General features: G+C 45.5%; 1 protein-coding gene across 8 annotated transcripts in view; it reads right to left on the bottom strand.

Moving 5' to 3' along the window:
* The window catches only part of SIN3A (SIN3 transcription regulator family member A), a 67,604-nt gene that overhangs the window by 38,257 nt on the left and 3,174 nt on the right, over positions 1-26,173 (bottom strand). Inside the window, exons 1-3 of one of the 8 annotated variants that reach the window (XM_065559584.1) lie at positions 22,785-24,876; positions 4,595-4,819; positions 1,655-1,831 (exon numbers count right to left, since the gene is read on the bottom strand). In XM_065559584.1, coding sequence (XP_065415656.1) covers positions 1,655-1,831; positions 4,595-4,783 — 366 coding nt within the window. In that variant the 5' untranslated portion in view covers positions 4,784-4,819; positions 22,785-24,876. Of the gene's footprint in view, positions 1-1,654; positions 1,832-3,685; positions 4,212-4,594; positions 4,820-22,784; positions 24,877-26,173 lie in introns of those variants that run through there. The other 7 variants (XM_065559585.1, XM_065559579.1, XM_065559580.1 and 4 more) reach the window with 7 other exon arrangements.

Below are 26,173 nucleotides of genomic sequence, written 5' to 3'. Positions count from 1 at the left end.
CATTTCAATTTGGCTCATAAGGATTTGGAAACGCTAACTGTGGATGTTAACTCTGATGTATCTCAAACAGCAAGAATGCCATGTGGAAACTTAGTTTCTATTTATGAATGGTCCATATCCCTACGTCTGATTTTCAGGAGGTGCTGTCTGAGCAACCAGAGCCCTCAGTCAGAATTCTGGCTGCTTCTTATGTCTGAAAGTCAGGCTACAAATGAATATACCTCAGGAGCCATCCATCCCCCACTTTGCTCATTACCAGATTGTCTGGAGGTATGAAAGCTCTAAATGCAATAGAAGCCTTCTGGAATAATATCTGAGACTGTCACGGAGTTGTTCCTGTTTTATTGTATGGGAAATACTGAAGTTAATTAAAAAGCTAATTAAAAGAGTTTTTAATCCATATTCATCTAAAGTCTGATCTTGAACCATCAGAGGTTTTGCCATTGATTTCAAAAGGAGCAGACTCTGGGAAAGTAGGTCCCCTGGAAAGTAAGCACTCTATTGCTCTGTTTACTGTTTTAAAATGTGGGAGCAACGAAAGACACTTCAATATGTTTTCCAAAAGAGAGGAGTAAGAAATAGACATAGAATCATATACATGTGTGCTTACTACAGCTGATCTGAATTTAACCACTTCAATGTGTTATTTTTGGTGGGGAAAGGGGGTTAAGGGAATTTATTGCTAACAGTGTAAGAACAGAGCCTTGCTCACTCCCAAGCATCTCCGCAACACCCACCCACGCAAAGCAACATTTTCAGGAAACATTCAGAAAAGCCTCTAGATGCTGTGGTAGTTTAACCCTTTCACATATGGGCTCTGCATCAGAGCTCCTTCGCCCACCTTCTTTCCTCCCCAAACCTGTTGATTAGAATTCCAGATTTCATTATTTTGCTACAGCATTTGAAAAGAAAATGCATTAATGGAGGCAGGAGGGGGAGTCTTTGGCTTACACCGTCTAAATCCCCTTCTTCATACTGAAATATTAACAGTGTATAGGGCCAGCTTTCAAGTCATGAATTCCAGGCTTCTGTGGCTCATCAGGAAAGCTTTTAACAGGCAGTCCAACTGGCTCTTCTGGGAGACTGGTATTACATATGCAATAGCCAAGCGCCCCAGATTACCCCCAAACTTCTGGCACAAGCCTCAGAAACTGCTGCCTGCTCTGCAGCAGCATAACACAAACAGAATTAGATAGCTTTTAAAGATTTTATTGAATGAATATACAGTACTTCAATACTTACTTTTGACATTCAATAAAATGTGATTTTTCCATTCATTTAGGCTGCTACAAAAACTGAAGCTCACCACAGAGTTTACCAGGTCACAGAAGTCAGGGGTTTTGCTGATGAACATTGGTACAGCACAGACTACATGGGACTCTGTATTACCTACACATAATGCTTATGCCAGACTCCTTGGGTTTGTTCTGAACACCATGCCAAAGGCCAAGTTCCAACTCCCACCAAGCCGTCCATATATCTAGCCTAACCGTCCTTCATTACAAAAACATTATTACAAAATCAGCAACTATTACCTGAGATATCTCATCCAGTTAGATCAGATACCTGTGCAGATGAAACTACCACCAATTAAGCAGATGCTGCCCTTCAAAACACCCATTTTACAGAATGATCAGTTCGAGCTTGGTGTTACCTTAAGCCTCTGGAACTGCTGCTGCCCCTGCACTGGTGCTGCTGGAGGGGTCGGGTGAGCATGACTCTGCACCACCTGGCTTCCATGAGGCTGCACTGGTGTAGTGTGATGATGTCCACTATGGACGGTCGCTATAGCAGGGCCATGACTGCCTGAGCTCTGTGGCACAGCCGACACCTGGGGAAGGAATATAAGAAAGCAGCTGGGGGTTAGGGCTTTATCTGCTCTTGGAAATTCCCTACTGGAAAAACTGTGTACACTAACAATTCATGCTTCAGTGCGGACATGGACTTACATAGCGCCTTTCATCAAGGCGCAACCCTCACAGTACTGAAATGCAACACTTCTGTGGTGAAACAACTGCTGCTTATTGTGAAGCTAGTTTAAAAGCAGCCTCGAGTCCTATCCATTCCTGAATGCACAGATGCTGCATGAATTTCATCTGGTGGCTATCTGTAAAATGGGTATAATAACCTTTATACAATTCCTTGGGCAGCTGTGCACTGTAGCTGTTTTGTACAATTTTGAATTGGCAGAATGTCACCAAGTCTGTACTTTCACCATAGCACCAAGACTAACAGCCTTATTCATTAAATGCATTTTGGGCTCTTTAACCATGACCTGCAAAAAGGAAAAAAAAAAAAAAAAAAAAAAAGGTTGGTTTCTTTCATTTTCTCTGATTTACAGAGGTCTTGAAGATTTTTTTCAGAAGTACAAAAGGCAGGAACCCTCTCTGGGTTTATGATAGAAATTCAGGTCTGGTCCAGCCTGGAAAGCTCTCTAGTGACTGGAGAACTAGTGACGTGACACCACCACAAGAGCCTGGAGCGAAAGTAGAGAAGGGGAAGGGATTTTAAGGCTGATTTGGACAAATTTATCAGTGCAATTGTATGATCGGGGTTACTTTTGATGGTGGGGGCAGGGCTCAACAGCCCCAAGGCTCACATTTGGTTTATGTTTTACATTCCTAAAAAGCTCACACTTCAGGGTTTCAGCCAGCCACTGGCAGGGGACAGGAAGGCTTCTCCTCCCTGCATGTATTCTGGCAGGGTTTTTGTTTTTTTTTAAATCTTTTTCCTTTGACACATCAGAGATGGCCATAGCTGGAGATAGGACATTTGAGGGGTGGCCAGGGCTCTAAGGTGGCACTAAGCATTCTCTCTCAGCTACTTGGCTGGCTGATTCTTGTTCACATGCTCAAGGTCCATCTGATCACCAAATGTGGGGTCAGGAAAGAATGGCAGTGACCTTGGGGGGTTTTCACCTTCCTCTGCAGCGTGTAAGTGCGGGTCACTTGCCAGCATTTTCTGGGTCTCTCTCACTTAAGCATTTCCCTGCCATCTTGGGGGCCACAGGCATCAGTGCACCTGGGTCCTTCCTATTCTCTGCCCATGGCTCATAACGTTCTAGTCTCCTATGGGCTGCAATACTTTGGTCTCATTTCAGTTGTTGTGTTTAGTGTGCATGAGCTGGGTAGGGCTGGCGGCCTGTGAGATACAGAAGGTCAGACTAGATGATCAGGTGGTCCCTTTTGCCCTTAAACTCTGATTCTATGAGACAGAAACAAAACCAGAGTTTAACGCTACTACCACCTATTTAATGGCACAATGACGAACATTTTAGATAAAGAAAGCCTTTGTTAAAGATTCAACACCACAGCTCTTCAATTTAGGTGTTAAAACTCTCAATTAATATCCTTTGGACCCCCCAGAGATCCTCCAGCAAGAACCTGGGAAGACCCAAACTTGATGCTTACCTTTAGAAAAATCCAGAAAGACAAGCAGAACAAACTCTTTTGAACATGCACTTTTCAGCCTCCTTTATACATCATAAAGGAGCAAAAAGAGTTCAATTTAAAAATTCTTTAATGAATACTTAGCTTGAATTTTTAAAAAATTTGATTTAAAAGAATCCAGTTTTTTTAATAGAGCACCTGCTTCAAAACAAAACAAAAAACAAGCAAGGTTTTTTTGCTCCGCTATTCACATTTAGAAGACTCTTAAGAAGGCCTGAGAGCAACATCAAACTTACCTGGGCCAACTCTCCAGCCCTCTCTCCCCATCTGTGAGTACATGCCTGCCTGCTATCTGCCTGCTGTTGCGGTTAGTAGTGAACATCCTTTTGGAGAGCCTGGGGTAGCGTGTGCACATGAGTTGGTCCCCAGGCCAGTGCATGAGATGGGAAGTGCAACTGACCAGCAACAAAACCAAGGCAAGGATGATATATAGAGTGCTGGCAAAAACTAAAACACTGGGAAAAATAGAGGACAAATATTTCTCTCTAGTGTTTCATTTATAGAAATCTTACATTAGATTAATAAGTACAAATTTTTCAGATGACGCAATGTTCAAATTGGCAATGTTCCTTTAATAAGCACAAAAAGTCAGAAGCTCAAAGGGAAGAATGCCACCTAATCAATCACCCGCATCACTTCCCGCTGCACCTGGATTTTCCCTGGAAGTCTCCCATCCAAGTATTGATCCAATCCAGTCTTGCTGAGTTTATGAGCTGAAAAGACCACAGCAAAGGTTGACTGGCTGCAGGACAAACTATCCTACTTAAAAGGGGGGAGAAAAAAAAAAAACACTTACTGGCCTACTTCTGAATAGGAGATAATTCAGAGATCAGGGTACAAGGGTCCCCAATTTAGGCCTTAACTCAACAAGGTACTTAAGCACATACCTAATTTTGAGCTTGTGATCAGTTGCCACTAAAATCATGGGACTTAAAGCAAGTGCTTAAAATCAGGCACGTGCTTAAATATACTGTTAAATTGGGGTCTTAATTTAAGAGGCCATTGTTGGCAAAATAATAATTGCTGTCACATGTAGAACCGCACCATAGATTATTAAACATGCATCTTGCATTGTATGGTTATTGCTGTTCACACAACGAGACTGAATTATTCTCTGGTTCACACTAAGTAACAAGCGAGCATACCTGGTAGCTGGGAGTTACAGAGTACTGAATTCCAGTGGCAGACTGCATGGTCTCCGAAACCGCCTCATATACAGGAGGTGCTGGAGCAAGCATACGGTGCTGGTGTTGGAAAGCTTCTGTGCTGCTGGTGATACGTCTCTGCTGTGACGTGTACACCGGTGACTCCTGCTCATCCAATCGCCGCTTCATTCTGAACTCATGCTCAGGGAAGCACTACAAAACCTGCTAAAACAGTTCAATTAACAAACAGAAGTGATTAATCATTCTCCCTTAATGAATATGATGTTGAGCTCATCAACAGGAGGCATAGCATAGGTAAGGCAGGTTTCTGGGCATCCATTTAACTTAATTATTTCTTGGATAATTTTTTTGAGGGGGGATGTGCATTTGGAATCGGGATTAATTTTTTCAGGTGAAATAGTAAAATTGCATTTTTTTAGATACTAGCCTGTTTTAGAACTCAAATATTCAGGTTGAAAGTAGAAGTTGATAATTTCTTCAACAAACTGAACTGAAGCACATTTCTAATTTGAACATCGTTAACATATGTAGATTCTGAACAAAGCCACGTTTCCATTCAACACAGACTGGAGATGGTTGAGGAGTTTCTGGCAACAGAAGTCCAAGTAGCTCTTTCACTGTGGCGGTGAATCTTAAAAAGCCTTCAGATATCCACTGAAGTGCTTACTATGAGTTTTACACTTTCAGTGTATGTCAGCTGTGAACCTGCAGCGGCAACAGCCCAGGTTTGATGCTAGCCAGCCCTGTGGGAAGGGGTTTCAAGAAGCTTTGGGAGAGGGTAGGGAATTTAACTCTAATCTAAATAATGTAGGGGCCAAAATCAGGTTCTCTCAGATTTTACACACTGAAATAAAGTTAGTAGTAAATCCAGAACAAGAAAAAAAAAAAACCCTGCAGACTTGCTAGTAAATTTAGTTTTGATTCCACATCCCTCTCCAATAAGTTTTACCTAGCCCCCAGTGTCATTGCAGATCACCAGTGTCACTAAGTGTCAAAAATTGGCCCCAATGTTTCCTCAGGATATCAGAAGACAATGATGAACAACCCACCTGCAGCTCCCTCAAGATCTTCCTGCAACACATACCCAAAAGACATATGCTCCTGCTCTAATCCAAATAGTGTTTCCCTAATTCACTCTACATTTGTGTCACTTCTGCCCTCCCACCCCTTCAAATTCTGTAAATTCTTCACTTTAATTGCATGACCTCTCCTTTCCAGCCAGGATATTCAACAACTGCTGCCTTTTAGGTTGTGATAGTTAATGTCACTCCTGAGAAGTTATTTATTCTTCATACAACCACTGAGAGTGTTCAAGCACATTCAGTCTCTTTCTCCAATCCAGCACCACATCCTAAAGAGCGAAACTCTCTTCTCGGTCTGGAATACACCTGGGTCTTTCCAAAGCAAATATATAGCCTTGCCAGTTTCAGTGTAATTAATGAACAATTCACTGCTAGCAAGGAACCTAACAGAAGCGGTCCCCCAGCAGATGTAACTGGGCTCCCCTCCCCAAAAAAACACCCATAAACCAACAACCTTCACGCCTCACTTCAATGAGCTTCCAAAAAATTTCTAAGTTGTGAAGTTATACTGACTCTTCAGTTTGAGTGCTTAATTAGCCAACCAGATGACAAACAGTGATCATCAATATATGTATGTATAACAAGCATATGCACAGCAAATGGTGTATCAAGAGTCCATGTGTAGGTTTAGTATTTAAGAATGCCTTTGAAGGTACAGACTAATTGTGTAACTTCTTACTGCTTTCCCTGGAGCCTCTTTTCTCCTTCACTAGTTCTTTCTCTCCTCTTCTTGCAGGATCTCACTTTTTTATTTGTTGAAGTTGTACTGTGAAGCTTGCACCCCTCTCTCAGAAGAGACTCCCCCATCAGGAACCTACCATATCTATTGTAAGGGGCCTTCTGATACTGATCAATAAGCTCTGGAACGAGGAGGAGGAGGAAATTACTAAAACCTAATTCACAGGGTACTGAGACTAGCAGACCACAGTGACATCTGGAGAACAAAAAGGCAAAAATCCAAGAGAAACGGAGTTGATTTTCCTGGTTTTATCTGCTGTTTTTGGACTGATCTCTGCAAATGACTCCAGCATCTGCCCCATGATTTCATTTACTGTTACGCTCCTAGGGTTTAGAAACATTTTAGCTTTGTAAAAAAATTTTTTACAGATAGCATAGCTGGAATCGAAACAAGTAAAACAGCAGAATTTGGCCATGCACCTTTGATAGAAGCCCCATCTAGGATTTCACATCAACATGGTAATGATAAGGGCATGTCTACCCTACAGTATTAAGTCGACATGTTAAGTCAACATATAGCCGCTGCAGTTATTAAAGCGATGGTTCACGTCCACACCTTGCTCCTTCTGTCAATGGTGTGCGCCCTCACCAGGAGCTTCTGCTGACTTAACCATGTGGGCAGTGACAGCTGGAATCCCACTCCTGGGGAGTAGGCGGAGACTCCAGCTGTGAGCCCCTTGCTGGGCTGACAGCCAACAGGCAATATAAGTAACACAGTGCCTACATGGACAATGGGGCGCCCTAACTACATTGACCTAAGTGCTACGCCTCTAGCGGAGATGGAGTTATTAAGTTAATGTACTGTGCTACTTGTATTAGTAGGAGCTACATTTTACTGTAGATGCTTACAGAGTTAGGTCCACGTAAGCTGCCTGATGTCAACCTAACGCTGTAGTGTAGACCAGGCCTAAGTCAAGTCAAAGCAAAGCCTTGATAGCACTCACTTACAATGCGTGCTCAGGAACATGGAGCAGCTTAGAGGTAAGTCCCTATGTGTCCACTTAACTTTTGTTCTGTCCCCTCCCCATTCTTACATTGTTAGTCTCTCTAGGCTTAGTTCATTCCTTACCCTTTTAACAGAGGAGTAGCATACCACAGTAATGCAACCATCACAAAAGCACTTCCAGCAGTTACAAAGTTAATGCTCTCTCTCCTCCCACTTCTCCCCAACAAACCGGGCATGAAACTTTTCAATCCAAATTCACAGTTTGCAGCCAAGTAGCAAGTGAGCCAGCTATAACAGGCCTAATGTAGAACGTGCACAGGGGTATAATTCCAGAATACAGAAACACTGAAGCGAAAGATACAGTTGCAGAGACTCTCTAATATACGTCTAACAAAGCTCTGCTGTTTGTGTGTCTTTGCTCAAAGAAACACATTCCATTTTTCACTTTTGCTGGGCTAGTCAAGAGTTAAAGTAGATGCTGAGCTGCATAAAAAGCTGTGTAAGGCCAAATAACTGCTAGAAGAGTCTTGCACACTTACTGTTATGAGGATTACAATTCCACCTGGGACTACAAGGTCAGCCTTTTCTTTCAAGGAGCAACAGAAGATCTCAGATTATAGATTTACTACAGTCTCGCAAAGGTGCATGGATGAGTTATCAGCTACAAGTCATCTGCTGGCAAGATTGGCTTAGTCGTCTAACCATCAAGTCTGGAATTCCTAGACTGCCTGGTAGACCAGTTTAAAATTCTTACAGGGTCAATTCAACCCTTTAGCTTCCCAAGGCAGACAATGAAGTTCCACACAGTAAACTGTATGTGGATGTTTTGGATGTAAACTTAAAACCAGGCACTGTTCGCTCTGAATTTTCACTAAAGATCCAAGGCCATTTTTGCACAAATTACACACGGAGGCTGCATGCTATAAGCTAGACAGCTGCCTTGCACACCAGAGTACACAATAATTGTGCGGCACTGTATGTAGGCAGTCCGTCCAACCTGGAAAGGGCTTTTCCTCCTCACTCTCTTAGCCCTGGTCTACATTAAGAGTTTAGGTCGAATTTAGCAGCGTTAGATTGATTTAACCCTGCACCCGTCCACACGACGAAGCCATTTTTGTCAACTTAAAGGGCTCTTAAAATCGATTTCTGTACTCCTCCCCGACAAGGGGATTAGCGCTGAAATCGACCCTGCTGGGTCAAATTTGGGGTAGCGTGGACACAATTCGATGGAATTGGCCTCCGGGAACTATCCCAGAGTGCTCCATTGTGACTGCTCTGGACAGCACTCTCAACTCAGATGCACTAGCCAGGTAGACAGGAAAAGCCCCGCAAACTTTTGAATTTCATTTCCTGTTTGGCCAGCGTGGCAAGCTGATCAGCACAGGTGACCATGCAGAGCTCATCGGCACAGGTGACCATGGAGTCCCAGAATCGCAAAAGAGCTCCAGCATGGACCAAACAGGAGGTACTGGATCTGATCACTTTATGGGGAGACGAATCCGTGCCATCAGAACTCCATTCCAAAAGACGAAATGCTGGAATATTTGAAAAAAAGTCTCCAAGGGCATGAAGGACAGAGGCTACAACAGGGACCCGCAGCAGTGCCATGTGAAACTTAAGAAGCTCAGGCAAGCCGCGTGAAGCCTACCAAAGAACCAGAGAGGCAAATGGCCGCTCCGGGTCAGAGCCTCAGACATGTCGCTTCTATGATGAGCTGCATGCCATTCTAGGGGGTGCCCCTACAACTACCCCACCCCTGTGCTTCCGTCTTCCCCCACCCCTCCCGGGCTACCTTGGCAGTTATCCCCCCATTTGTGTGACAAATTAATAAAGAATGAATGAATTTGAAACAATAATGACTTTATTGCCTCTGCAAACGGAGCTAAAAGGGGGGAGGGGAGGGCGACTGGCTTACAGGGAAGTAGAGTGAACCAAGGGGGCAGGTTTTCATCAAGGAGAAACAAACAGAACTTTCACACCATAGCCTGGCCAGTCATGAAACTGGTTTTCAAAGCTTCTCTGATGCACAGTGCGCCCTGCTGTGCTCTTCTAACCGCCCTGGTGTCTGGCTGTGCGTAATCAGTGGCCAGGCGATTTGCCTCAACCTCCCACCCCGCCATAAACGTCTCTTCCTTACTCTCACAGATATTGTGGAGCACACAGCAAGCAGTAATAACAATGGGAATATTGTCAAGTATCAGGGGGTAGCCATGTTAGTCTGAATCTGTAAAAAGCAACAGAGGGTCCTGTGGCACCTTTAAGACTAACAGAAGTATTGGGAGCATAAGCTTTTGTGGGTAAGAACCTCACTTCTTCAGATGCAAGTCAGGAATATGGAGCAGCTTCTGCATCTGAAGAAGTGAGGTTCTTACCCACGAAAGCTTATGCTCCCAATACTTCTGTTAGTGTTAAAGGTGCCACAAGACCCTCTGTTGCTTTTTAATGGGAATATTGGTTTCGCTGAGGTCTAACCAAGTCAGTAAACTGTGCCAGCGAGCTTTTAAACGTCCAAAGGCACATTCTACCACCATTATGCACTTGCTCAGCCTATAGTTGAACTGTTCCTTACTACTGTCCAGGCTTCATGAGCCATGGGAGCAAGGGGTAGGCTGGGGTAGGTGCGACCGCGCGGTGCTGCCAACAGAGAGCAGCCTGAGGCAGAAGCCTCCAGCTGGCATGATATTCCAGGCAGGACTGAATCTCCATTAGACGAAACTTAAAGAAGAGAATGACCTGGAGTCATTCCCATTTTTGTCCAGGCTCCCCCGACCAACCTAACCGAGGTCGGCCAGGAGCACCCATGGGATGACGACGACGACTAGCAGTTGTATTGCACCGTCTGCCGTCTCCAAGGCAAGGCAAGGGGATGCTGCTGTGTAACATTGCAGTACCGCGTCTGCCAGCAGCACCCAGGAGACATACGGTGACAGTGAGCTGAGCGGGCTCCATGCTTGCCGTGGTATGTCGTCTGCACAGGTAACCCAGGAAAAAAGGCGAGAAACTATTTTTTGCCACTGCTTTCCCGGATGGAGGGAGGGGGGCCTGAATACATGTACCCAGAACCACCCGCGACAATGTTTTTGCCCATCAGCCATTGGGAGCTCAACCCAGAATTCCAACGAGTGGCGGAGACTGCGGGAACTGTGGGATAGCTACCACAGTGCAACACTCCGAAAGTCGACGCTAGCTTCGGTACTGTGGACGCACACAACCGACTTAATGCAAAATACATTTGATTTTGTATCAAATCGATTTCTAAAAAAATCAACTTCTATTAAATCGACCTAAGTTCATACAGTAGACATACCCTTAGTGATAGGTAGCAGAGATGAAGCTTTGGCACCTCCACTCCCCTGCAAGCACTGTAGCTGCCTCCGCTCTCTAGTTGAATGCTTACTCATCATCTAACACTAATATAACGAGATATGAAAACTGTCAATAACCCAGTTAGAACTCAGACTAGGCTGGGCTTCCAGACTGGTGGTACTCCTGTGCAGAAAGTGAGTTTACAAGAGAATACCAAAAGCCTTATTTCTATGATGGGAGGTCCCATATTTTGGATTGGGATATACCATGCAGACTCACTACCTGGGAGATTAGGATACCTCATGTCTGAGAGCAGCTCCTAGCACTATATCCGAAGGCCACATCCACAGATTCACCATTACAGAGTGAAGGTTAGTGTTTGAGCATGTGGGCCAAACTCCAGATTGCTACTTGTCAGAGCTCATCCACAAACTTCCTCTTGGCCCAAGAAATGACTATGCCCCATGAAATAAACCTGCACTCAAAGGGGAGGGAGAAAGAGAAAGTAAGGGAATCCATCTGCAAATTAAAGTTTCCTTAATACAAAAATGATTATTCACATGCATTAAAGACCTAGAGGCTTTGTCATCTTTTCTAGCCCCGTTGGAAGCCATAAAAAGAGAACTTCAATGCCCTCACTATGTTCAAAAGCAATTATTTATTTATATTTAAATTAAAAAAATCTGTACAGGACTCTAGGCATCATAATACAATACAATAAAATCCCAGCTGCATTACAATAATCATTTCAAACAGGAACTCTTCTAGTTAACTGGACAGCTGAGTGTGATGCAAAAATCTCCTTCAAAGCAAAAAGACAGGAATTAAACCATTACCCACCAAAGAAAGTGGAGGACAAGATTAAGTTTTCACTCTGGGACAACTGCCTCTTTACTGAGATGAGAGGGACGAGGAAAGAAGATACAGGAGAAGGCATGATCCATTTATGAAGAAAAGCTTAAGATTCCTTGATTTAGGTGCATAGTTTTGGAAACTTGCTGTTGTTCACTGTTGCAAACAAGACACTGACGGGGCACTCATCCCAAAGGGTGCAGACTAGATGGAAAAAACCCTGTCCTAAGCAACCAATCCCTCAGATGGAATTTCAGCAGCTCAGACTAAATGTTGAGGGACCATGCCACATGGACCTCTTTAGTGAACAACAAATTGTGTTCTGCCCAATATACAAAAATAACTACAGCCTGAGACAGCTTTCCACTCCTGGCGCTATCCTGCTTGCTGGCAATCCAGGCAACACTGCTTACTCCTGTCTCTGGTCCTTGGAGACCAGCCCACACTACTCTAAACTTCAGCCAGTTCACATGCAGAGATCTCTCCCATGTGGGATGAATGGGACTGCAGAGTGGTTCCCCAACCCTTGAGGCTGGCATCAGTCATTACCCCAAATCATAGGTCCTGAAATGACCTCCAACTTCGAGTTTAGTTACATCTCTCGCATAACTGCAAGGACTGCCTGAGCTCCAAGGGATGCTGAATCCTCACAAGTAATCCCCACCCCATTCCTTTGGTCACCACTGAGAGAGCAGCTTGTGAACCAAAATGCTTCCTGACCTACAGAGCTAGATCAATTAAGGAAGACATCTTCTTGGCTCAGATGCTGGAGGATGCTCTGATCTGCTCTGCTAAGTTGTCTTGCAGTTTGTACTCTTTTCTGTGATGGAAGACCCATTCCTACCACCATATTAACTCAGCTGCTGACATGGGATCATGTTTTGCTTTTTTGTATCTGATCATAAATCCCAGCCACATCAAGAGACTTGCTGATTCCTGGACAGCTTCCCTTGTTCCTACCAGACCGAAGACCTTCACCCGCCAGCCATCCAGATATGGAAGAATATGACGTTTCCTCAGTGACTCCACCACCGCTACACTCTTTGTGGAGATTGAGCCAATGGCCAGGGGAAAAACCTGTAACATTGCAGAAAGGTACAAAAGTCCACAGAATAATATGCAGAAATCAGAGAGCACTCAATGATCCTCTATTCTGCTGAAGTCTGCTTCAGAGGAAGAGGGACAGGCTCAAGGGGCTCTGGTCAGGTACAATCTCTGGAATGCTGGCCTATACCAAGGCCTGGGTGGAGATCTTCATTATGCCAACCAGTCTCTAGTGTGAGAAGACAAATATGGTCTCTTGGGCTCTGGAATTACTTTATTTTCATCACTGAGATCCTGAAGGCTTGATCTAGTGCTTCCCCAAATAACTTTTCCCCATTAAAAGGGAGATGCAATGAGCTCCTGCTTTGTTCAAAATCCCTCCCCCCAAGAGCACTACTAGAAGGCTCTGCCATCCCTAAAGTGATTGGTAAGGAAGGAAAGAAGATTGTGTGACCAAGACCAGGGAGGCATCACTGAGGAATTTGTAAATTTCCAAATTTCAGTCACACAGGTACTTCAAAGCCACTAACCCTTCCAAGGGGCAGGTATACTTCTTAGTTGAAGACATGACTGCAGAGTCAATAACAGGGCAAAAATCCCAGCACTTGTGCCATCTTTTAGATAGCCTGTAAAATGTATGCATTTGCCTTGGGGAAAGCACACATGTTGTTTTGAGGATACATGTGTAATTATTGTGACCTATTTAAGTACCTAGATAGAGTATCAAGGACTTGAAGATGAAGGACAATGCACTGATTCAGGATGCTAAAACAAAAATACTATATTATTTTTATTTATATTTCCAATGTACTAAAAATACTTTTATCTAACACTAAGCCTCTACTGTAGACTAAAAGGACAAAGAAATAGATTAACCCAGATTGTGTCTGGATTCTACATCCAGAACATAGCATTTACTCAAGCACTGCTTACAGGCAAGAGTTCTAGAAATTCTAAATCCCTAAAGTGAGTCAGCTGTGCAACATACCAGTAACTCTAATTTTAAATGTGTGGAGTACTCAATAGGACTCTGAGCCAGAAGATGTAGGAACTCTTATTACTTCATTAAAAAAAATTAAGTTACAGTGACTAGGACAGCAGAACAGGTAACTTACTGGACTTTAAAGATTACTTGATCCAGTACACACGGCAACCATCGATCAAACAGACTCTTTCTTTCCACAACTCAAAGCCAAAGAGCCAAGAATCTTAATATCTTGAATTTGAGTATGTTGTAGTCTATCTTGCTATGTTTAGGCTCTTTTACAAGATGATATGAAATCATCCTCCCTTCCACATACTTTTTTAAATTCCCCATCCAGGAAAAGACCACAAGAAGAGCATACCTCTGTTGTTCCTGCCTGCAGTGCTTCCCCAGCTGATCAGTTTTGCTTACTACTATTGATGGGACATGCAGAGCAGAAGTATGCACAAAGACAGCATCTTCTGCTGCTGAAGTGAGGTTAGGAACAAAGAAAGTGTCTTTCCTTTCCTTTCTCTTTAACAGCACTGTGCCACACCTGGCTTCTCTTGTTTGTCACACTTTCAACCCTTCCTCTTCACATAGCTCAATAGGACTAGCAAAATGAAACTGACCAGAAGCACATTAGTTCCATTCAGGTACCAAGGGCATCTCCTGAAGGAACATTATGGGCAAGAGCAGCAACGCTGACACACTGAAAGGGAGTGATCAAATCAGGGGGATTGGAACTGAGCTTGCAGAACAGGGGCCTCAGAACTCAACCACTGAAATTTAGGAGTAAAAATAGGAAAAGTGGTTTCTAACTTCTTCTCCCCAGGAGGAGAGCCCGATCATCATCCTGCTTCTTCACCCACTGCTGAAGACTTCAATGCCAACATTTTACCAGCTGAGATCTCAAAAACCTGCAGAGCTAGAAACTAATATTGGTCATTCCAAGCTTTCAGATGATCTAAGCACTGGTTTCCAGCTCTACAGATCTGAGATACGTTGTTAAACACAAAATGGATAAAAGAACAATATGGTAATGAGAATAATGTAATTTTTAAAGGTCTTCTATCTGAACACCTGTCAGGACTAGGAGTCTTTTGGCAGATGAGTTCCTTTTTCAAGAACTAATCATGGAACAGCGATCACAGAGAAAGAAGATCTCAATCCCCAAAGATGTAAGAGATTTCTGAGAAAGGCTATGCAAACTGTGTAGTCACATACTGTACATGTATCCCTAGACTGTCTCCTTTTTTACAAATGGGAGAGCTCAATATATTCCCATCTTTTCACAAGCTGTCTGAAGTTTTAACATATGTTCCTAAAAGGTTTTATACAGATTTAACACTATAATATGTGCAACGCTGATACTTCTATTATTACTTTGTTTTTTAAATGTTAGACACTATACAGAACTGCATCAACTGAGGGCAGGTCTACACTACAAATTTGCATCAGCGCAGCTCCACCGCTATAAAGGGTCTTCACCAGAAGTGCTAAGCCGACCTGAGAGAGCTCTCCCATTGGCTTAATAACTCTACCTCCACGAGAGGTGGTAGCTATGTTAGCAGGAGAAGCTCTCCCACCAACATAGCGCGGTCTATTTGGGGGGTTAACTACATCACTATGGGGTGTGAAAAATCCACATCCCTGAGTGATGCAGTTATACTGAAGTAAGTGTGTAGTATAGACTTGGCCTGAATGAGGTTGGTAAACCTGATTTAATGAAGGGAGAGGAGGGAGAGAAAAGGGTCTCCAAATGAGGAGAGGACCCAATATGGAGAGAAAACAAGTGGACCTTAGAAATCTACACACACATACACATCCAAAGGACAAAAGAAAGGTGGTTTGGTGATTTAAAACATTAGCAGAAATAAAAGGATTGCGGAACAAGAAATCAAATGGGATTGGGGGTAGGAGGGTGGAGAAGAAAAGAGACAGAAAAGTTAGGGAGAGAGGAACTGAGGGGGTCAGACAGGGATAGATTTTACCTGAGAAAGTAAAATAGCCTGAAACACTTAAAGTTTCTTCTCATTCGGACTATGGAAAGAGTGGTGCGTAGAGGGAGGGAAACAAGAAATCTTAGCTAGTGCTTGGGACTCAGAAGATCCGCACTCAATTTCCTGCTCCGCCAGAGACTTCCTATGTGACCTTGGGCTAGTTATTTGCTCTGTGCCTCAGTTTTCCATTTGAAAAATGGGAAAAGCAGCACTGACCTACCTCACACGGGTGTTGCTAGAACAGGAGTGGGCAAACTACAGCTCATGGGCTGGATCCGGCCTCTCAGGGTTTTGGATCCGGCTCGCGGGATTGCCATCCCCGTAGTGCCATGGGCCCCACGCTTGGGTGAGGGGGAGGGAGAGAGGGCAGAGGGCTCCGTGCACTGCAGGGGCCGCAGGGATGTGGTGCCGGCCGCTTCCGGGAGCAGCACGGTGCGGCACAGGGTCAGGGCAGGCAGGGAGCCTGCCCTGGCCCTGCTGCACGCAGCTGCTACCCCGGAGCCGCTCCAGGTAAGCAGCGCCGGGCCGGAGCCCGAACCCCTCCTGCACCCCACACTCCAACTCCCTGCCCTGAGCCCCTGGCTGTGCCTCACATCCCTCCTGCACCCAAACCCCTGCCGCACCCCAAACCCCTGCGCCACCTCATACACCCTGCACCCCTCCTCTGCCCCAACCCCTTGCCCTGAGCCCCTTCCTGCATACCGCACCCCCTCACACACCCCACACTCCCTCCCGCACTCCAACCCCCTGCCCTGGCCCTTCATGCAATTTCCCCACCCAGATGTGGCTCTTGGGCCAAAAAGTTTGCCCACCCCCATGCTAGAACAAATATTTATTGAAGATTGTGAGGCACTCAGATACTGTGGAACTAGGGACCACCATATACGTACCTAATATGATACTGAAGAGACATTAAATGAACTCCCTGAAATGCTGAGAATTGACAGCAAGGTGAAGTGCTGGCAGCCCACTGATTATGCAGATATGGATCTTAGCTAGGCCTGAGACTAGATGCAGCTAGGGCAATCTTAAACCCCACTCACCTCAACCCAGACATGAAAAGGGAGGATGAGAAAAGTGGTGGTGAGGCATTAATTTACTCATTGTCACAGCAGCAGCTGTTAATTACACAGCAATAATTTGTGAAAACACGAAGTGAATCAAAACTTCACATAAGAAGTAAATTTCCCCACCTCTACAGTGTCCAATTTCTACAAGAACATTTCTTCCATCATTAGTGCTCAGAATACCTAAGAATGCAGCAACAGGGAGGAAAAAGATACAAATGTGCAACCACGAGCACAACCCCATCCAGACAGAGGAATACACATTACAGGCCTCCATTTTCTGCTCTGGCTTTAACAACCATAAAAGCTTTCCAATGCTGGAGAAGACCAAAACTACAATCTGGACAGAAAACGATTTATAAATCCTGGAAGTTAAACTGGTTTGTGTGCCAATTTCAACATGATATTTCTCATTCCAAGACCTACATGTTCAACAAGGCCTGTACTGATTGCTCCCTGACTGGCCTGACCATAAATGACACATCACAACAGCAGGCAAAGTAAATCTGAAGAGACCTAACCATTGCATATTGTAATCCAGTGTGAAAAACATCTCCTCTTTACATGCCTTCACGAACTCCAGTCAGTCTAGTATTTCTTAATTTGAGTTGTCCATAGTTCAGTGTCTGTGGTATTTTGTTATAATGGCACTGTATCCATATGCTGTTCAAGGCAGAGACACTGGCAAATTTACAGCTTTACCACCATTTAATAACCATTTCAATTTCCTTAATATTACTCTTATTTCTTCAATACTTGTATCCAGTGGTAGCAGTAGACAACAGTCTCCACACTATTTCACTGAAAGCCAATATTTTAACTAAATCCAATGTTGTTTGGGAAGTCAGACCTGTACCTCTGTGCCAAGTAGTATGAGATTGAAGACAGCTAGGACAGACCTTCCAGCTAGCAAAATTAAGTGTGTCTAATTGCTAGTGAATCTAGATGCCATCTAGGTGTGTATAATCACTTCCATCACTGAGTGCATAACAATTATCAACAAATTTAGCTTCACAACAGCCCCATTAGGTAGGAAAGTACACCTCTACCTCGATATAACGCTGTCCTCGGGAGCCAAAAAATCTTTTTGTGTCATAGGTGAAACCGTGTTCTATTGAACTTGCTTTGATCCACTGGAGTGCGCAGCCCCGCCCCCCCGGAGCGCTGCTTTACCACATTATATCCGAATTTGTGTTATATTGGGTCACGTTATATCGAGGTAGTGGTGTATTTATCCCCATTTGTATTGAAAATTGAGAACGATTAAGTGACTTGCCCAAGGTCACACGGGAGGTCTGTGGCAGGGCCAGGAATTGAACTGCAATCTCCTGAGATCCAATCCAGTGCCTTAACCACGAGACCAACAACACTGCTCACAAAAGGGCCAATTAAAGTCACCCATGGTAGAAGGGGAAAAAAACAAAAACAAACCCAACTTACCAGTGCCACTTTATCCTAAAGCCTGCTGTGTGAAAGCTAAGATGGAGTCTGAAGTGCCATCATCCTTGCTGAGGACATCTGGAATTCACAGATGTGCATTGAGATGGGCCGCAGCTAATGGGGGAGGGATAGCTCAGTGGTTTGAGCATTGGCCTGCTAAACCCAGGGTTGAGAGTTCAATCCTTGAGGGGGCCACTTAGGGATCTGGGGCAAAATCAGTACTTGGTCCTGCTAGTGAAGGCAGGGGGCTGGACTTGATAATCTTTCAAGGTCCCTTCCTGTTCTAGGAGAGCGGATATCTCCATTTATTTATTTATTTTATTTTTTTTACCTATATACCACTTCAAGTTTCAGACAATTCCTCAGTTCAAGCAGAGGTGATTTTTTGGGCATCTTGTTACACTAAAATCTTATTACTAGACACTGATTTAAGGTAGTACTCATTTCCTAAAACATTTCCATTAATAGAGTATTACTTAATAGTTTTCTATTTTACTGCATCAGTTTTCTTTTACACTTTACCTTTTAGTGTATTGAAAGTTTCTTTAAACCCTTGCACACAGAGTCCACTGAATCCCAATCACACTCTTGAGGATACAATCATTTTCTAACCACACACCTTTTCCCCCTCCATACTGCAGCCCTTATTATTGCAGAAAAACAGCTCTGCTATAGTTAAGGCTGAAAACTCATTTTTGCGGACTTCAAATGCTCTAAAATCCACATGCTTACTCATATTGTTTTGAAATTTAGTATGCCTCAAGGGGATGCAGGGTAGTGTTAGTGATCCAAATTTGGGGTCATCCAAGCAAGAAGTTCTCAAGATATAGAACCCTGGGGGTGGAGAGGAAGAAGCATTTCTTAAGGTTGACAGATTCTACCAACTTTTTTTGAGCAGACCTAGGGAATCAAACTGTGGCTCTGATTGTGGCCCAAATGGTCTCCATCTCTCAATATTGATGATATTCAGGTGGGTGGGTAGTGAGCCTGTCAGCTCCACATTCTCACCTGGTATTTGTATGCCAGGATCTGGGGGCATCTGCCCCTCTAGGGGGACCTGGGCTCCTCTCCCTGCCCCTCATAGAAACCAGCATCTGGGGAGACCTCTTCACTCTGAAAGACTCAGATTCTCTCTGTCCCCCTGGGCCCCTCCTCCATGTGAGCAGGCATCTGGGGAAACCCTGCCCTCTGGATGGGGAGCTGAGGACATGCAGGCTGGGGGCATGAACCCAGAACATACTGCAAGACTGGGGTGAGGAGCTGAGGGGCATACTTGATGCATATCACTGGCTCAAGCAATTGGCACAGAGAAGAAGAGTCCCCAAATCAAACCTGTCCTGGGCCACAGGCACAGCAGTACAGACCATCACCACAAGGCCACCTTAGACATCTATTCTTTAACTAGATATTAATTCAAAGGAGCTTCACTGTACAAAGTGTTCTTTTAAATAAGTTTGTTCACTTATAGCAGACACTAAACAAGCCATAGCTGAAAATTGTATTTAAATACAGGTAAGCCTATATTTATATTAAATAATTTTTGACCTCTTCCAGTTGGTACTGTGCCTAACACAGCTCTATGAAATAAATCCCACTCATCTAATATACTTAGACTAAACATTAGTTCTGGATTGCAGTTTTTCAGAAAAAGCTGGTAATCAAAAAGCTCACGCATTCCTCATGGCACTATTGGTCACTCAAGCAGCTTCAATTTAAACAAATATTTGTCAGTTTTACACACAGTTTCAGTGGTCCAAATAAAATATATCTTGCTCTGATACAGCAGACGTATCTTAAGCAGATACCAGTTTATATTGGTGCATGTACTGATGTCACATCTATATAGGCAATACTATTAAAAAAAACCACTCTGTAGTCTGTGTTTCATTGGCCCAGATTCAAGGAAGGAATCTGGCATTTGACAAGACAAATACAAAATATATTAATGCTTCCACAGTTTATGAGAATACCATTCCCAGTTACCGACAACCCCAGGTAAAACCCTAATGCAGTTTCTATTGATGTAAGTAAGCAAAGGGGTAAAAAAACCAAAGATATTGAAACTAAAACACTCAGTGAAGGCCACTGATAAGTTTAAAGACTGAAGAGTGTACATGTAGAGAAGGATGCCAGTTCTTGATTAAAATATTTAAAAAATTAATGCTAGTAGCAGAATACTATAAGAGTAATTCTCAGACTCCTACATGCCTCTGTTAATTCTGCACAGGATTCTTATGTGTAGCGTTGCAGTATTTCTAGCTAGAAACTGCAACAGTCATTCGATAGGAGTTCTTTCAAAAGCAATCTGGAAATTCTAATAAATCTACGTGTCCCTTCAGACTGGGTATAAAGAGTGAAAGCAGAATAGGCCAGTTACTCATAAGTGATGCTGTGTCTAAAATCAAAAAGGAGCAGCAGAATAAGACACAGAGGCACCTAATCAGGTATATTTATTGTTAGGAACTGTGGCAATGTAAAATATTGTTTTTAGATTTTAAAATAATATCTTCTATAGGAAATACTCGAAACAGTTACTGTACACTAGGGGTAATCAATAGGTGGACTGCTGGACTGCAGGACAAATCCAGACCACCAGGCACTTTTGAACAGATCCCAAAATCTTTTTATTTACTTTTTTTTTATTATTATTTTCTTCTCTAGAGTCTGGACCTTGACAAAAAAATAATTGACTACCCCTACTTTATACTATTAATATGGTGATGAACAAGGTGGGCTGAAGGAAGAAATCTGAAGATTTTAGTTAAGTTCTATGAAAAATCTGCAGAAACCCCCATTGATGTCATCATTTTCAGCTGCTCATCCTCACTAACACAACTCAGTTCAGTTTATTTCCACACCTCAAACATGTTTTGTTTAGCTCCCTGTTCCTTAGCATTTGTAAACAATATGCAGTGTACAATGAGGAATCAAGTGAGAGTAAAGTACTAAAAGGCAGCCTGTATTTTTTTTAATCTGTAAAAACCTGAGGTTTCTGATTACCATAGAAATGTACATCATTAACAAGAGATTTAAATTCTCCAAACTGAAGTATTACACACTGGATATTTTACAACAACCCAGGAATACTCTGTAGTAACTATGCCCATCTTCTGCAGTTCAGCATGCTCACTCTGCCTGATTATCTCCTAGCTGGCTCTGCACATGCATGGAGCATTTGAGGACAGACTACACAGGCACAAGAGGCTGATGATTAATGCAGAAGCTCCAGCCATACTATACTATGCGAGGTGACTGGTTGCCCCTCCCCCGTGATCGGGTATTTTGCAGTATAAAGGACCACTGGACAGTCTTTCGCCTCTCTCTCAAAAATGCAAAACAACCCTCTACACACCCCTGCCCCGACTTCACCCCGATGCCCTTAAATAACCCGAGTGAGCCTGCAGGAGCCCCAGTGGACAACACAGCTCTAACTCGGCTGGAGGTATGGATGTGCTTTGGGCACCCTCCAGGCACACATCACGGGCACGTGGAAGACAGGCTGTCCCAAGTCATTGGCCTTTGCTGACCGAGCTTACTTCCGTCAGCCAGTTACCTAGTGCTTAGCGTCCAGTTACCCATCCTGCTAAGAGCTAAGGAAGGAGACCTCCGAACACCGCTGCCTCGCTGCAGGAATCAAATCCAGTCGGCTACCCCGGAGTGTGTGGGATACAACCGAGGCGAACCGCTAGACGAGCGCAACCGCTGCATGGGTCAATACTGCTCCGTGCAACTAGTTGAGACTGACTGACCATAAGGAGCGGGTTCCCAATAAGGGTGCTGTATGTAATGGACCCGCTGACCGCGAGTCTCCGGTAAGGGATCGGAGCGGGGTAGGAGCCGAAATGCAACGCCCCCATAAGCGAAGAGTACAGGGGAGGAGGCTGTGTACAATCCACCCAGGACCGGCACGAACGGAGAAGGGGAGTGGGAGGAGCTAACTGTGTGCGGTCTACGGGGAAGGCGGCGTCCCCAGAGGCGGAGCCTGTGTGCAATGCCAGCATTGACGGACAGGCGCGGGGGAGGAGGCTGGGTGCCACCCTCCCAGCACCGGGGTGAGAGCAGAAGGGGAGAGGGAGGAGCCTGCGTGGAACGCATCCAGTACCGAAAGGAAGGGGGTGTCCCAGGGACGGGGGCGGGGCCCGTGTGCAATGCACTCGGTACCGGGGGATGAACTCCGGTAAGGGAACGATAGGGGTGGGCTGAGTGCGATGCAGCCCGCGGGCTCTCGAAGTACGGCATATACACTCCACGCACTCAGTTCTTAGGGGAAGGGAGTTTGACGCGGAAAGGGAGGCGGGCCCATGTCCGCTGCACCGACTCCCTGGGCAAGGGGGCGGCTACATGTGCAATGCGAGCGATCCGAAGCGAAGGAAAGGGCTCGGGAAGCTCATCTCCACTAAACCAGAGCCCAGGAAGACCCGACCGGGACGGAGGGTGGAGGTGGCTACTTGTGCGCTATGCTCGCCGGGGGAGGGGGCTCCCTGTACGTTCTGCACCCGGGGAGGGGGGCTGCATGTGTCCAGCGCACGCGGGGGTCCGCTGTAGGGAACCCCCGGGGAGACGCAACATGGGAGGCTGCTCTCGCTCCCCTCCCCCGGTGGCGCCCGAAGCGCGCGGGCCACCGGCGCGAGTCCCCGCCCCATACGGAGAGCGAGAAGGGAAAAGAGTGACCCGCCCCCCGCGGCGCCCGGCGGGACTGTCACACCGCCCGACCCCTCGGCGCTCACCTCAAAGCCGCCCCTGTGCCCAGGGGGATCGCGCCCCGCCGGTGGCTGTCTGGGCCCCTTCTCCTCACGCGGGGGTGGCCCTCGGGCCCCTCCTCTCGCCACTGGCGGGGTCGGCGGCGGCTGCTCCCGCCCCGGCTCTGGCGGCTACTCGAGAGGGACGGTCCCTGGCGGTGTCGGGCTGTGGGAGGGCGCCCCGGCCCCGGCGGCTGCTCCGGGCGGGGTGGGGGGGTCCCCGGGCCCCTCCTCCTCCTCCCGGCGGGGGCGGCGGCTGCTCAGCTCGGGCAGTGGAGAGGGTGAGGGGCGGCTGGGCCTGGGCGGATACGAGGGATGGTCGGCTCCGGTGAGGGGGGGGAGTAAAATGGAGTAACCGTCTCTCGGCGGCGGCCGAGCGCTGCCCGCTTCTCTGTTCCCCGGGAAATCCCGCCCCTCCCCGGCCCGGGGGGAGACCCCCGCGCTTCCATTGGGTACATTGCCTGCCACTCACCGCCTCTCCCAATCACAGCGCAGTACCCACCCCCATCTCCCGCCCCTATTGGACACAACCCCCAGGAAGGGGATGTGAAGGGGGGGACCGAGGAAAAATGTCCGTATAGGAAACAAGCCCCGCCCAATCCCTCCTCCACTCCCCTCTCATTGAATGCCGCCTACAGGAACCGGTCAACGATTGGATTAGGTGGACGTCGGTCAAACCTAGACTCCCCCTATCTCAGGCTCCGCCCCCGGCCACTAGGAAGCTCCGCCCCTCTCTAGGGAGCCCTTTTGTGGAATGTTTACATCTGCAAGTGGATCCAGATTCGTGCCCCTGCAAATCCGCCCACAATCCTGGGGGCAGCAGCTACTCCCTTGGGTTCACTGCATGCCCTGTACTTGCACCCATGTTGCTTTAGAGGGTGGCCCTAGCACGTGCACTAACACTGTACAATGCACGGGTGCAACAAGCTGCTGTAGCACGGGCGCCAGTTCTGTCCAACTCTACACGCTACAGCGGCGGTACGCCCAGTATCGTTAACGCACGATGCATGCATGGGTACAAGATTCAGCCGCACGGCCAGTAGCCCAGTTTAATAGACGCAGGCACCAAACTTCAGCAGCTATGCGCTCGCTCTAGTAATGCATTAATGCAACAAGTTGCATGAGGTCAATCATACTACCCAGCTTCAAGATTATCGGTGAGGTATTATTCCGCTTGCATACAATTTAAAATGGGATGAAACCTCTTGGATACTGCCCTCGAGGAAGCAAGGTAATTAGTTTCCTTCTACTCCTATCAACCCTGTTTGAAACTTGCAGCAACTTTACAGGAAGTAACAAGTGAAACCATACTCCAAAACAGGCACTATTTAAGAACACCTTTTTTAAACAACACCAAAGCTGTACGTGGTGGTCGCATCGCATTAACCCACGAACCCTGGATTTAGAACCCAGCCTCAAAGAACTACGGGTCACCTATTGAGCAATTTGAGCACATTTTGGATCAGCGCTACTCCATACGGAAGCAGATGGGGAAGGTAGATTTCTATTCCAATATAAAATTCAGGTATGTTTTTACACTCACATGGAAGAAAAAGCTGCCATAGGATTAAACAGTTGTCATTTTCCCTCTAGTCTGAAAGCTTTTTCCTCAAAGTTTCTGCGAGGAAGCATTAAGTTTGTCTCAAAGGACAAACAGGCCCATAAGACAAACAAACAACAACAAAAAATAAAGCGTGCATTTATTTATAAAATAGCACTCTGAAGTTGCATGACCCCATCGCTAAATAACTGAGATGGAAATCCAAGTCTTAGATCACTTTTAGCCACCACAGTGACTTTGCTTTATTAATTCCACACTGGAATTAATGTATTTCCATCACTGCTGACTTCTGGAGCACTGACCAACTGCCCTAGAGGCTTCTCCACGCCAGGAACATGTACAGTTCTCATCCTCAATACTTCCTTCCTACAGAAGTCAGTGACACAGTGTATCCATTCAATACAAGCCCAATGTATCCAAAGGAGAGGAGGATGGTCAAAATAAATCCCTAGCAGTGTAAATCACAATGAATTATTGGCATTTAATAACTGTCACCATGCAGACAACAAATGAAAGACACCTTCTGGTGGTACCCTAATGAAACTGTATTCTTATTGCCTCCCACCTCCCAAAGGCCAATACCATTACACACACTTTCTATTCCAAGCCTTAAAACTGTCCAGAAACTTTATTTGGAAGTATATTTTGTACCTCAGATACAGTCAAGAGTACACAGAGAAAAGACACCTCCCTGACTAGAAGAGCCTACTGTAATAGGCATGGGACAGCCAAGGCAAAGAAGCACACAGGTCTTAAACATATGGATGATGCTATTTTAAAGATTTGGTTCTATACCTCTGCTGTGTGTTGCCCACACAACTCCTTTCTCTCCCCTGGTGTAAAAAGGGATTATATCTGGATCACTTGGGAGATTGTCCCTCACCTTCCACTTATAACCCTGCTAATTATAGTACTGGGTGGCAGGATGCTGCCTGTTGCTGCAGTTTCAAACAAGCGACTTTCTGATTCATATGTCGAGGCATGATTGTAATTAAAATAAAAAGGTGAGCAGGTTATGCGTCGCCCAGCCAGCTCAGAAATCCTCAAGTGCCAGCACCCCTCGCTCACACGTTCTCTTTAGTGCATGTGCACACACTCACAAACAGTGAGAGCTACTATTAAACCCTCTTTAGCTTCCTCCAGCAGACACGCCTCCAGCTAGCTCGCAGCAGCTTTGGAGCAGACGTGCAGGCTTTAGTTTTAAAATATCTTCCAACATGACTGAACTTGTAGTTCTGAATTAAGAGAGAGACTTCAATGAGGCTTCACATCTTTTTAGGAGTCTGAGGCTAGTAAAAGCAGTGAGGGAAGGAATCGATTTCTCTGCATTGGACTGTCTCACCATTCCGAGCGAGTCACTCGTACCAAAAAACTGGGGTGATTTACTCCTTTGCCTTGCCCCCTTAGTGCCTGGAATAACCTGGTACCCCCTTTTTCTACGTGTTAACTCTGTCCCTGAAAGCATACGAACGGTTAAGGCTCCACCCCTACTGTAAAGCAAAGCACGACATCACTAGGGTAAAACAGGGTTTAAGGGAAAATCCACGTACTGTACTGCAGATTACACACAATTTCCACGTTTCAGGACATAGAAGCACATGGTAGTAGACAAACAACACGCACGCAGAGCTCCCTCTCTCTGTGCTCCTCGCTGACTACACAGTACAGGATTTGTAGCTAACCGGAGGGCAGATACATCGTACGATCCACAGCCAAAGAGCTTTACAGACCCCTAAACTGAAATCAACCCAGCAGTCTGCTTGTGACAGAGGTTCATTTATCCAGGGACTGGGGGGGAATCACAGCAAGGGAGGAG

The sequence above is a fragment of the Chrysemys picta genome, chromosome 10, assembly GCF_011386835.1.
Source record: "Chrysemys picta bellii isolate R12L10 chromosome 10, ASM1138683v2, whole genome shotgun sequence".
Classification (NCBI taxonomy): domain Eukaryota; kingdom Metazoa; phylum Chordata; order Testudines; family Emydidae; genus Chrysemys; species Chrysemys picta.
This window is presented reverse-complemented; position numbering and strand designations above follow the sequence as displayed.